This window comes from Cryptosporidium hominis (genome assembly GCF_000006425.1).
Source record: "Cryptosporidium hominis TU502 chromosome 3 CHRO013126, whole genome shotgun sequence".
Lineage (NCBI taxonomy): Eukaryota > Apicomplexa > Conoidasida > Eucoccidiorida > Cryptosporidiidae > Cryptosporidium > Cryptosporidium hominis.
In genome coordinates, this window is record NW_667247.1 from 1 (window position 1) to 12,073 (window position 12,073).

The 12,073-nt window shown below is 27.6% G+C and overlaps 4 protein-coding genes across 4 annotated transcripts; 1 reads left to right on the plus strand and 3 right to left on the minus strand.

The window, feature by feature from the left end:
• The first annotated feature begins 503 nt into the window (after positions 1 to 503).
• On the plus strand, positions 504 to 1,769 carry Chro.30338 (ENSANGP00000011856). Its single annotated transcript, XM_661318.1, has 1 exon — positions 504 to 1,769. One exon carries the CDS (start codon positions 504 to 506, stop codon positions 1,767 to 1,769), a length of 1,266 nt encoding a protein of 421 aa, XP_666410.1.
• A 73-nt stretch (positions 1,770 to 1,842) lies between these two features.
• Chro.30339 (hypothetical protein) lies at positions 1,843 to 5,055 on the minus strand. Its single annotated transcript, XM_661319.1, has 1 exon — positions 1,843 to 5,055. One exon carries the CDS (start codon positions 5,053 to 5,055, stop codon positions 1,843 to 1,845), a length of 3,213 nt encoding a protein of 1,070 aa, XP_666411.1.
• A 121-nt stretch (positions 5,056 to 5,176) lies between these two features.
• Chro.30340 (hypothetical protein) lies at positions 5,177 to 6,808 on the minus strand. The annotated part of the gene is made up of 1 exon (XM_661320.1): positions 5,177 to 6,808. One exon carries the CDS (start codon positions 6,806 to 6,808, stop codon positions 5,177 to 5,179), a length of 1,632 nt encoding a protein of 543 aa, XP_666412.1.
• An 82-nt stretch (positions 6,809 to 6,890) lies between these two features.
• On the minus strand, positions 6,891 to 11,801 carry Chro.30341 (hypothetical protein). Its single annotated transcript, XM_661321.1, has 1 exon — positions 6,891 to 11,801. The coding sequence occupies one exon, from the start codon at positions 11,799 to 11,801 to the stop codon at positions 6,891 to 6,893; it is 4,911 nt and encodes a 1,636-aa protein (XP_666413.1).
• Positions 11,802 to 12,073: the final 272 nt, after the last annotated feature.

Here is a 12,073-nt window from a genome sequence, read left to right on the forward strand (position 1 = left end):
ATCCTCATTTATTATTGAAACACCTATCTTTTATAGACAATAATGACCCAATTCAATTAGAATCATTTTTAATCACATTTTTTTGGAACTGCATTACACTTCAATACCAGAATTTTATTTCCCACGGTGACAAGTTATCAAATATTCTTGATAATTTTATTGATAATGAAAATAAGCTACTCAAATCCTCTTTTTTAAAAAATATTAAGTTGTTTTTTAATTCTGCTGGAATTTTTATTTCGAATTTATATTCTTCAGAAGAACTAAATAAAATTTCTTTAAGCAGAAAAGATATTCAGTTCTACTACTATTCAATTATTTCAACAAGCGAACATTTACTAGATGAAGATTATTACTTGCCTATTTGGAACAGCAATATTCATTTTGAATCTACCCTTCAACTTTCAATAAGATTTATTGTTGCATTTTCCAAATTTATCAACATTCATGATCGAAACAAGCAATTTTCTTCATATTTATTGGATGAACTATTAATTCCTTCCATGAGAATAAACTCTTATATTTATATTCCTGCTAATTTGTTACTTTTGATTGGAATTTATTATTTACCTATGGAGGAAATTTGTAACTTGATAGAAATAATTATAAGAAAAATGGCACAAAATGGTTTTTTAGATGGAATATCAATTTTAGGATTTAATACATTTACTGATGAAACATTTTTGTTAAGAAGTTTTCCTGATAACTACAACTCTGAACAATTTGAAACCTTTCTTGGGAATTTCAATTTAAACGAAAATCTTGATTCGATATTTTTAGAGCCAGAAAATAATATAAATAAAAATTTTGGTTATAATTTGAGCTCTCAAGTATTTCTGAATTTAATTTTTCGCAAATACTTATCTCTTTCATTTGGAGATATTCAAACAGTTGCATTAATTGGCTCGTGTATTCCTAATCTCTCTGGTGGCCTCAAAAAAAATATGGAATTATTAAAGATTTGCATTGATGAATACAAAGATTTATTGAAGAATAATTCTTTAATATATTATCTAATTTATAGCTCAAACATAATCAGCCTTTTTAAAAATGGATCTAAATCCGCAAAATTTACTTATAATAATATATCGGGCATACTTTATGAGCTTAATATTCTAAGATCGAGTTACTATAAAATGATTCATATTGACCAGGATCAATTAAAGCCACTATTACCAACTGGGAATATATTATTTTGCTATTATTGCGAGCAGCCATTATGCCAAACATATTTCGAGCAGAGTTGCTTTTTTGATAAAAGCAGTTCAAACACGGATTGTAATTCAATAATTTCTCAATCATTCAATACAGACCTTTCTGAAGTTCAATTAGATAAAAAAGAAATAGGTTTTAAGAATATTTATAATAGAGACTATCAGGTAGGATATTCGTTACGTTGGACGAGCAATAATAAATCAAATATAAATAGTTTAATTCAACCTGAAGCTATTCAAAGTTTAGAGTTATCATCTATGATCTTAAACTGCCCCAATAAATATTGTAACAAACCTCTACCAAGATGCGTAATTTGTTTGACAGAAATGTCTATCAATGTGATTAGTAATTCAATCAATGATGACGCTGCGCACAAGGACTGTGCTCAACAATGTAATTATAATAAATTGAGCAAATGGTATACTTGGTGTTTGCATTGTCACCATGGCGGATGTTTTAAACATATCAGTGAATGGTTTGAGTGTTTTGATGAATGCCCTGTACCGGAGTGCAATTGTTGGTGTAATTCAGTAGATCGTTGGCACAAATTATAATTGATAAAATTTGCTACTTTAATATTCACTAACTATAGGTATCTATTAATTTTCTGTATTATTTTTTCAATAGTCAATGATTAGTATCTGCTTCGTTTATTTTAACATTGACATTATCATCTTGCTCTACATTGCCAAGCGATTCATTGCTTGACTGTTCCATCTCTATAATTGAGTCAGCAATTCTTGATTCATATCTCAACGAGATTAACCATATTATTCCGATTACAATGCTAATTGCAAAACCTATAAACGTAGCAATATTTAAAATAACGATAAGAGTGTCTTTGGTTTTACCGATCATCCCACAAAACGTAACGATCCCATTTGTAAAGTCAACTGAAACTTGTCCACAATTATGAGCTTCTGTCTTTATACTATTTAAAATCATTGCACTCCCAAACATTTTCCTTATTCTATCGTTTAGAACCAAATTTAGTCTCTCGACCTCATTAGCTGCAAAGTTAGTTGGGTTAATTAAATAATCGTAACTAACACTGTCAATGTACTCTTGGAATTCAACGTATTTGCATGTATTATTATAGTATTTAATATAAAGGCTGTTATTTCCAAAATTGGGAATTTCCTTTATTCCTTCAATATCTATCCAAGAAAATGGATAACAAAAAAAATTGTGATTATACAATTCCATTGATTTCTTTACCCATACTAGCGTATGTTTAAAGCTCGAAATTGGATAGTCCTTAAAATGTTTATTATCTTTATGATATTTTTCTATGGCTAGCTGATCAATGTCTGTGTCTGCTGAAATGATTAAATTCTCTTCTGAATTTGTATTATCCTCTGTAATAGAAGATGTTGGTTCAAATATATTTTCTAGACTAGATAATTTTGAAGTAGGATTCTCCTCAATTTTCTCTTGTTTTTCGTTAATAGTATCTGAAGTATCTACCAAGTATTTTATTTTAAATGGGTATATTATTGATTCGAGAACTTCCAAGCCAGGAACCTTAATTGGCAATGACTGAGAAATCATTAAAGCTGAAACATCAGAATTAGGACTGCTACATAGAGCAGTGTATGTAGTGTAGCCGAATATAGAACTTTTCATTAACCAATTTTCTTCTTTGTAGCTCTGAGTTATTAAAACTAATACAGGCACGTCTTGTTCATCTGGTGTAGATTTCTCCACGTCTGGAAAGTACATTAGAGAATATTTTATGTAGTCTGATATATTCATGTAATTAAAACATTGTTCTGCTATTGTTTGGCTGGTGGAAATAATATTGATATATTCTGGAACAATTTTTGACATATCATTGACAAAAGAGCCTGGTAGCAATTGAACTAATAAATAGGACAGACTGCTTTCTATTGGAGCATCGTCCAACAAGCCAACTACTTCCTGATTACCGAACCTTTCAGCAAGTAAAATATCATTTGAGCTGCTTTTTAGTAGTTCATTATTATAATTCAAAAACAAATTGGAAATAAAGTCATTTTTATTCATTGCTCTGCTTTTCGTACTCAAATCTCCCAAGTATAATTCACTTTTTAAACTCTCGTTACTAAACAAGTTATTCTGATTCAACAACAATCGAGGGCTTTTATTTGAATAGTTGAAAAATATGTCTTTAATATTTTCGCTATCTTTGGACTCATCACTCTGAAGTTTATTAAATAAATCTAAATATATATGATTTTTTATTCCATGATATTCTAAAACCCTTATCCTATCAGTTATAAAATCTTTTTCATTAAGATATCTTTTGTTATCACTTTTAATCTTAATATACGATGCAAGAGGATACATACATATACTCATAATCATTCCTAATTCGGGACTTACAGTTGAAATCCAATTCATCCCTATTGGACTAAACAAGTCACTAACTATCCAACCGCAATAGTCTTTCCCTACTGTTCCTGAAACCGTTAGAATATATGAAACAAATGAAACAAATGTAGACAATCCCATAAATATGAATGCAACAGCAACCAATGCTGACCTACTTTGGAAAAATCCAATATGACTTCTTCCAGATAAAAATAGTTTTGTGTGAAGAATTGAAAAAATAATTGAAATTACTCCAATTATTGTAGATGAAACGCATAACACTGTAATTATTACAAAAACGATGTTGCTTGCAGTCCTAGATGCATTTAAAAATAATAAAATGTAAGAAATAAATTTTTTGAAAACTTCAAAATATTCATCAACACTAAATGACATTGATGAAGTATCCACTGATTTTATAATGTCAGTTATTTTAATTAAAACCGGAATCATAGAGTTAAATAAAGTTTCATTCACTGGCATGAATGAATTTACAGCATTTAATACAGAGTTCTTAAGTAATTCTTTGGCCGGAATATACCAATCTATTCCATTAGGATTAATTACTGATGCATTGGTAAAAACATTTGCTAATTCATTTAGTCTTATACTTAGAGCTGTTGGAAACCCTGCACTTCTAATGTAATTAATTGTGTCTTTAAAAAATTCAATTAATGTTTCAACTGAACCCAATTCTTGAAATAAACCGTAAAGTGGTAATGATCCAATGAATGGAACTGTTGTATTTGTTTTCAAAAATGATTTTGCAATACTGAATGAACCTGAAGTTGTGTTAATATTTATATTGCCATTTGAAAATGCATCCGCTCCAATTGCAAACCAACAAACTGATTTTAAAAAAGAATCAGAAAAGGCAAAAAAGTTTACAATAATCACAATAGAAAGGGTAATATAAATAACACATAGTCCACATAATAGGGTACTCAATATATATATACTTAGTTTTACTTTCCATAATCCGTTTGATGTTTCTTCAAATGAAACAACTCTGTCGTTCATTACTCTGCACAAAACAAACCCAAGAGATACGGCAATAAAGGTAAAGATTGAAATACCAAAAATTATACAACTAGCAATTTCTCTCCAAATCAATGCATCTAAATAGCTGGATATCAGCGGTTTAAGATTTATGTGAGTTTTATTGGAATCTGCAATAATTGCATTTTCAAAAATTATTCCTGCTAAGACACTATAATCTGAATGCCACGATTTGAACGATTCCCACATTTCCTTTTTATAAGCTAAATCACTTTCTTGAAGTTTGTCGTACCTCCCACAGTTTTTAGAGACAAATTCTTCCAGAGTAGAAACCCTGGAATAATTAATAACTTGCTGTGCCTTTTCAAGGCTAGATAAAATATATGGAGTGCTAACTGACCATGGTATATCTGTTAAGGAGGCCTCAACTTTACCAAAAAGGTATATAAATATACAAAAAATGGATGTTATGCAATATTTAACAGACATTTTACTCCATTTTTCAAAGTTAAATAGGCTTCATGTAATTCAAAGTCGAGATTCATATTTTGGCGCTAGTATATTCGAAAATTTTTGGTTAAATAGAAGTAATAAAAATAATTTTTTATTATTAAATATTTTTTTCTTGTAAGATTTTACAAATTCTAAGTAATTCCCTACATGAACTAACTACATTGCACTTAACTTGCTCAATATCTTTAATATCTTTCGCACTATTGTACAAATTCTTAGTGATTTCTAATAAGCTTTCATTAAGTTTAGGCGCATTTGAATTTAATTCAGGCTCTGAATTTAAGTTGTACCTTATTTGAGAATAATGTATGTCTCTATGTTCAAAAAAATGGCTTCTTTGATTGGATAATAGGACCTTTTTGTAGTTTTTATCGTCAAAAGCTGAACCACTTAATAATTTAGGCGAATTTAAGCACTCGTTTTCAGCAGAAACACTGTAGCATAGTGATTTTGCGTTTGATAATATTTCAAGTGGACTAATAGATAAGTTTGATTGATTAACTATCAATTTCAGCGTATGGTTAAAGTCAGAATTTACTATTGCACTTCTTCTTGCAAGTAGTATTGAAATAGCAATAAAGTTTACTATTGGTAAAGATGATTCAACTGCTTCACAGACCTCTTTATTTATATTTTTTCTCCCTCTCGCAAAACCATCTATTAAAATTTCGCTACCAGAGAATTTCCCATTTTGGAGGGCATCACAAAAGATGCCTTCCCAAATTATAATTGAATTATTCAAATCGGAAAATTCTCTAGAAAATAAAAGTCTAATCCATCTTAAAAAAATAAGTTGGGGTTCAATTTCATGCTCTTTATATAGATGAATAAACAGCTCATAATCTACCTTTTCTAAAATGCCATAAATATTTATACATCTATGTACTATCGGAGGTTTATTTGAATCATCGTTGTTCATTGAATTATTATCATTTGAATTACATTCATTGTATGTGGATTTAAACATGTATTTTAAACCAAAAACATTCATAACAGAATTAAACATAATATAAGTGTCTGCTTCTATTGAATCGCTCCTAAAAATGTGTTCTAAACTGAAATTATCTCCGTTGTATTCATTCTTTGACTCTAGACCATTAGAATAAACTCTATTATCAACAATTTTCTGACTGTGATTTATCAAAAATAAAATTGCAGCAATTTCATTCATTCCCTGCTTGTATCCCAGCTCAGGGTTCTCGCGTGTCCATGTGAACAATATTCTTTGCAAAAGTTGTCTCGTATTTGAGCCAGAAAAAAGTTGTCGTTCAGAATAGGTTCTTGTGACGTCTTTCCAAATTTCATCTAATAATTCACCATTTTTGTGCTGTTCATTCCACGGGTTATTAGCAATCTGAGATAGAGGATGAAACTTTAAAGGGTCCATTGAAGTAACTTTACTAATATCTAATTTATTTTTGTTAAAAGAGAGAGAATAATTGCTTCTCTCCATTTCTAATAATTCGTGAATTTTTTTATAGCAATCATGAATTGAAAGCGAAAAAAAATCAACAGGGATAATTCTAAGTAGAATCATCCACTTAAGACGTGGGATATCCAATATATTTTCATTTTTTCCTTGTTCATATTTTACATTACAAACTTTTTCGGTATATTTAATAAAGTTTTGTTTTGGATTACCTTTCAAATATTCAAAAAAATCTATAAAGCTTGAATCTTCGATTTTTGAATAGTACTCGTCATTCTCACAAACTTCAAAATCTGTCATTGTAAAATTTCACAATTGTACAAATCGCAAAATTGCTTAGTCAAATTCCCCGCAAAATCTTTCGCATTACAATTGGAGAAATTTATTTTTTTTCATGGATATTTGATAATAGGAAATCAAGGCGTTTTTCAAATAAACTTATATAAAAGCTGCTGTTTTCAAATATATCTTCTCTATTATTAATCTCCCTATATTTGGAAATTATAATCAATTTTCTAATTGATATCACAAAAGTTAAAATGCTTACTTCATCAATTAAAACGCTCCCAAAAAGTTCGATACTTATTAGCTGGGTTGGACATTCCTTTATACAATCATAAACTCTTTTAAACAGATTAATTTGACTCTTTATTTGCGTCTCCCATTGTTCAAAATGGAGCTCAATTTTCGATATTTCATCTGAATTTAGTTTTCTTTGACTTATAGCTTTAAAATATTTGAAAATCTGGCAAGTTGCTACCTGGGAAATATTCAAATATTCGTTACAAATATTATCAATCTCCCTTGGGAAAAATACGGAGTTATTTTGAGTTTCCATACTCCGTAAACTTTCAGATATTACGTCCAAGATTATTATCGAAAATAAACAAGAATTTTGGTCATTAAGCAAGACAATTTGTTTAATTTGATTTTCGTATTCGTTATAGCAATTTAAGCCACAGCTGTGAGAATCTTCATTTTGATGTAAGAAGTTACTACAGAAATATTTGATAATATGGACAAACGAATTAAAAGTAAGAATTGCTTTATTTTCGATGGACGCAGCTTCGTCAGTTATTAAATAAATTAAACAAACCATTAAGTTGTACCAATAATTGTGGTTAAAACACAACAAAAAAAGAATTGTTCCTTTATGAATATCATTAATGCCAATTTTTGTACAGAATAAGTTTTTAATTCGATCATTTTTTTCAACTTTTATTTCCAGAAATAATTCAGTTTCCAGAGATTCAAAAATAGTTCTTATTATTTTGCAAATCAAACATTTTTTTTCAAGTGTTAACTGTGTTCGATTACATATGTTGTTACAAACCATCTTTAAAATTTTATCAAATACTATCTTTTCAAGTTCGTATACTATAATATACGGAATACTATCATGTCTTGCTATGTTTTTGTAAAACCTAATAAAAAAAATAGAAAATTCCAAAATTGCAATTTGATCTTCGAAAAAAAATCTTCCGATTTTGCTGTTTATTAAATCTATATCAGTTTTTTCCTCAGAGTTCTCATCTTTGCTAATCTTATATTTAGAAAGCTCTTGGTGATAGATCAGGTCAAAAACAGACTCTATTGTTGAATCAGATTGTTCATTTTCTAAAAAAACAAAAGACAAATTATAATTATAACCAATAAAAGACAAGCACCCTGTCAATACTTTAACTAAGTCCGTTAATATTGATAATTTTCTAATTTTCGTCTTCTCATTTATGTATTGCTCTTTATTGTTTGCTGAAATTAAATGTTTTATGGACTTTAAATTGTTATCAATTAAGTTGAAAAGTTTCTGAACGAAGGTATCCTTCTTTTCTGATATAGATAGAATCTCAATAATTGACGAGTAGAATTCAAATAAAATTTTCGGATGAATGATTTTATCAAAGGCTGGAGATAAACAAATTAATGAGTTTAATTCTCCAGAATCAATATATTTAAAAACATTATTAACAATTATTTTTATCAAGTATATATACTCTGATAGATTTTCATTAAAATAGTTCTTTGGATGACTTATTGATAAATACAGATTATTGTCTAGATTAGAGAAATCTATATAAAATGTTCTAGATTTTGAACTGACATTTTTCCAATAATAAATTAGATTTTCCAAACAATTTAATTTTTCATTTATAGGAAATTCAAGTTCAAATAGCAAACTCATTAGTTCTAACGCCGTTATTCTTAATAGTGGGTGCTTAAATGATGTAAAGCTATCTCTAATAAAAACCAACAAATTTTCGTAAATTGAATTGTCTATAGATTTGAAAGAATTCCAACAAGATTGATTTTTAAATTTTTTCAACAGAACAATTCCCAAATTTAAAATTCCATGAATTAAGTTATATTTATTCTCTGAATTGTTAACCGAAAATTTGATAGATTGAAAAATTAAATTTAGTAAAGAATTGGCTTTAGAAGCTTGATTATTCGAGTTAATGATAAAAATTTCAAGCAGGATTCCATCTAAATTTGCATTAGAAATTTCATTTAGTGGATGTAAACTCAAATTAGGGATATTTAATGTTAAAAAAATAATCTCTCCCAATAACTTTGAAGAATACATTCTAACGAAATATGAACTTGAATAAATTGATTTAATAATGCAAATAGCAAGCTCGTATGAGCAATCTACCCATGAAATAGATATTTCAGTAAGTAGTAACAGAACCATTCCTTGAAATTGCGTATGAGTAGAATTTAGTAAAATATCAATAATGCATGGCTCAAAAATACCTGAAATTCTTTTAATCGATTTTAGTGAAAAACGGGTAGAAGTATTGATTTCAGATATCAAAGAATTAACACAATTATAATCAAATTGTTTATTTAATACGATTGATAAAACATCTTTGAGCACTTTATTAAATAAAATGGGCAATTCGTCTGACCCCATTGTAGTTTTAAAATCATTAAGAATTTCGCATCGATGGTTCGTCTTACTAATATATTCAATATTACTTTCTATTCCATTTGCTTTGAAACTAAACCTTTTCAAAAGTGCAGACATTAAATTCAATGAAGAATTGCATAAAGCAAACCCGTTTTCGTCTTTAACTTTCAAATCGTATATTTTAATATTATTGAATGCTGAAAATAAAGAGCCACAAAGTAAACTAAGATCAAAAATTTCGCAAAGAGTATTTGTTCCAGAACTGCTTTTTGATTTAGAAATTAATTTTGCGAGGATATGATTAGAATGAATACTGCATCTATAACGCTGGAATAAAATATAATCAGAATTATAATCTTGCTTATTAATAATCCCATTAAATAAATTAACATTTAGGCTAGCTATTATTAATAATTTAATTGTATATTTAACGAGCTTATGAAATTTAAAGTCTTTGACTGTAATCGATACTAAAATATTTACTATATTACAAAGATTATTTGATTTTCTTTTTGGAGGAGGAATATATAATTTTTCAAGATTGTTATTTAAATTGCCATGAAGTAAAAATAGCTTATTAGTATCATAAAATGAATTTGTTGTAATGAATTCATTGTTAAAATATCCAGATTTTGTATAACCGTCGAAAAACTGAAAAAAAATATTGTCAATTTGTTCATAATCTAAAATACAGTTTTCAACTTCTAGATAATTAAATTTATCATTATTGCAATCTGAGCTGAGCTCATCAAATGATAATAAAGAATAAAGAATGTGTAAAAGCAAATTTTTTGGCAGGTTATCTGTTTGTTTGTTCAAGGAACTTTTATAATCTGTTACATCTTGAATTTTTGCATTATTTAAAATTGAATGTGAGTTCATTAAAATAAAATCATTGAAAGTTTTAGCAGTTTCATTATTTATCAATATATGGATTCTTGTAATTGGTAGCTTAAAACCTTTATTTTTTAATTGCTTTTCATGAGAGCTCTCAAATAATTTTGTACTATATGAGTTTAATATTGCGTTAAATATTTCTAATAGGTTTTCGGAACTTCCTGGATGGTCGCACTTCAAAATAAAATTAATATAAATTAAGCATAGCTTATAGGAAAAATAATAGCATTTTTTAGAGTTTAATGCGATATTAAGACGATTCAAAAATGAATTCAAGTATAAATTTGATGTGATAAAATCGTTAGGAATTGAATTTAGTTGATTATGAGATTCCTCAAAAATTGAATAAATGGTAATTTTTGCCAAAATGATTTTAATAAAACTACAGACTTCTTCGATAATTCTAGAAAAGTTTTGATTTAAGTTTTGGTTATAAAATCGTTCTGAAGGATCTAATTCTTGAATTAACCCATCGTGAAATTTATTTGAATAGTTAGAAATAAACTCAGAATCGGATAAAATAAATAATAGTAACGTAAATAAATAAAGAATCTTCAATAAGTTCAAACACAAACGTTTAAAATTATTTTCTGAGTTAAATATAAATTCTGAAATAAAAAACATGTTGAGTAAGTTTATGATGCTTTGTAATGGAATATTGTTATTCCCAAATATCAATATGTTAATATCAAAATTTTTAGAACAGAAATTCTGAATTCTTGTAATTAACTCAGAAAATATTACTTCACTTAAAAAAAAGTAAATATTGTCAAGTATATCCAACATTTCAAAGTTTTTCAAGTTGAATAAAGTTTTTAATAATATTATGCTTTCTTTCTGGTTTTCTAAATCAATGGATAATTTTTTCAGATAGTAATATAGTAAAATATTGGACACATAGTATTCTCTCGGCCGAATTATTTTAGATAGTTTTTTCAGTATTGAAAATGCACAATTAAAAGAAGGTAAATTATATGGTTGAATAGTATTAAAATGAAATTGATCAAAAATCTTACAAAATTTTTTATTATTGATTAGTAGGTTATTTACTAAATTCCTGCATTCGTTTGAGGATGAAAATAATTGAGATTGAAGATTTGGCATTACTGACTCAACGATACATTTCTTGAAAATGATACTGCAGTCAAATAGATCTCCATTTAAATCTTCAAAGGAGAAAGTTTCTAAAAACAGAAGAAATATAGGCAAATATAAGTCAACCTTATCACTAGAAATCTGGAGTCCAATAGAAGTTCTTAGGAAATTGAATATTTTATGTAACCATGAATAGTATACATCTTTAATTTTAAGTGAAAAAGTCTTATTCAATAATATTTTATTACTTAAAATAAAAAATTGACCAAATATTGAAATAATACGAGACAAAACCCCCGAGCAGATATTTAATGGCTTAATATTGCAAATAATGGTGTATAAGCATTCCATTTCATTGAATAGGCAATTTCTTTCTGATAAATTTTTCATTTCTGAAGGTTTTATTGATAGTGATAGTAACTCTAATATTCTCGACAGAGAAATTGAATTATTAGAAGTTAGAGTTTTAATCAAATAATCACCGTGAATTTTGGAATATGGTTTTTTTTTGGAGTCAAAAATAACCACCAAACTAAAGTTATTAGTTAAATAATCTCCACCTTCAAATTCATTTTCCCAAAACAAACATTCACTTCTTTTCAACTCAATTAGTGTTTGTATTTGAATAAAGTTTAATTCCGTAATAAATGAATTGTCTAATC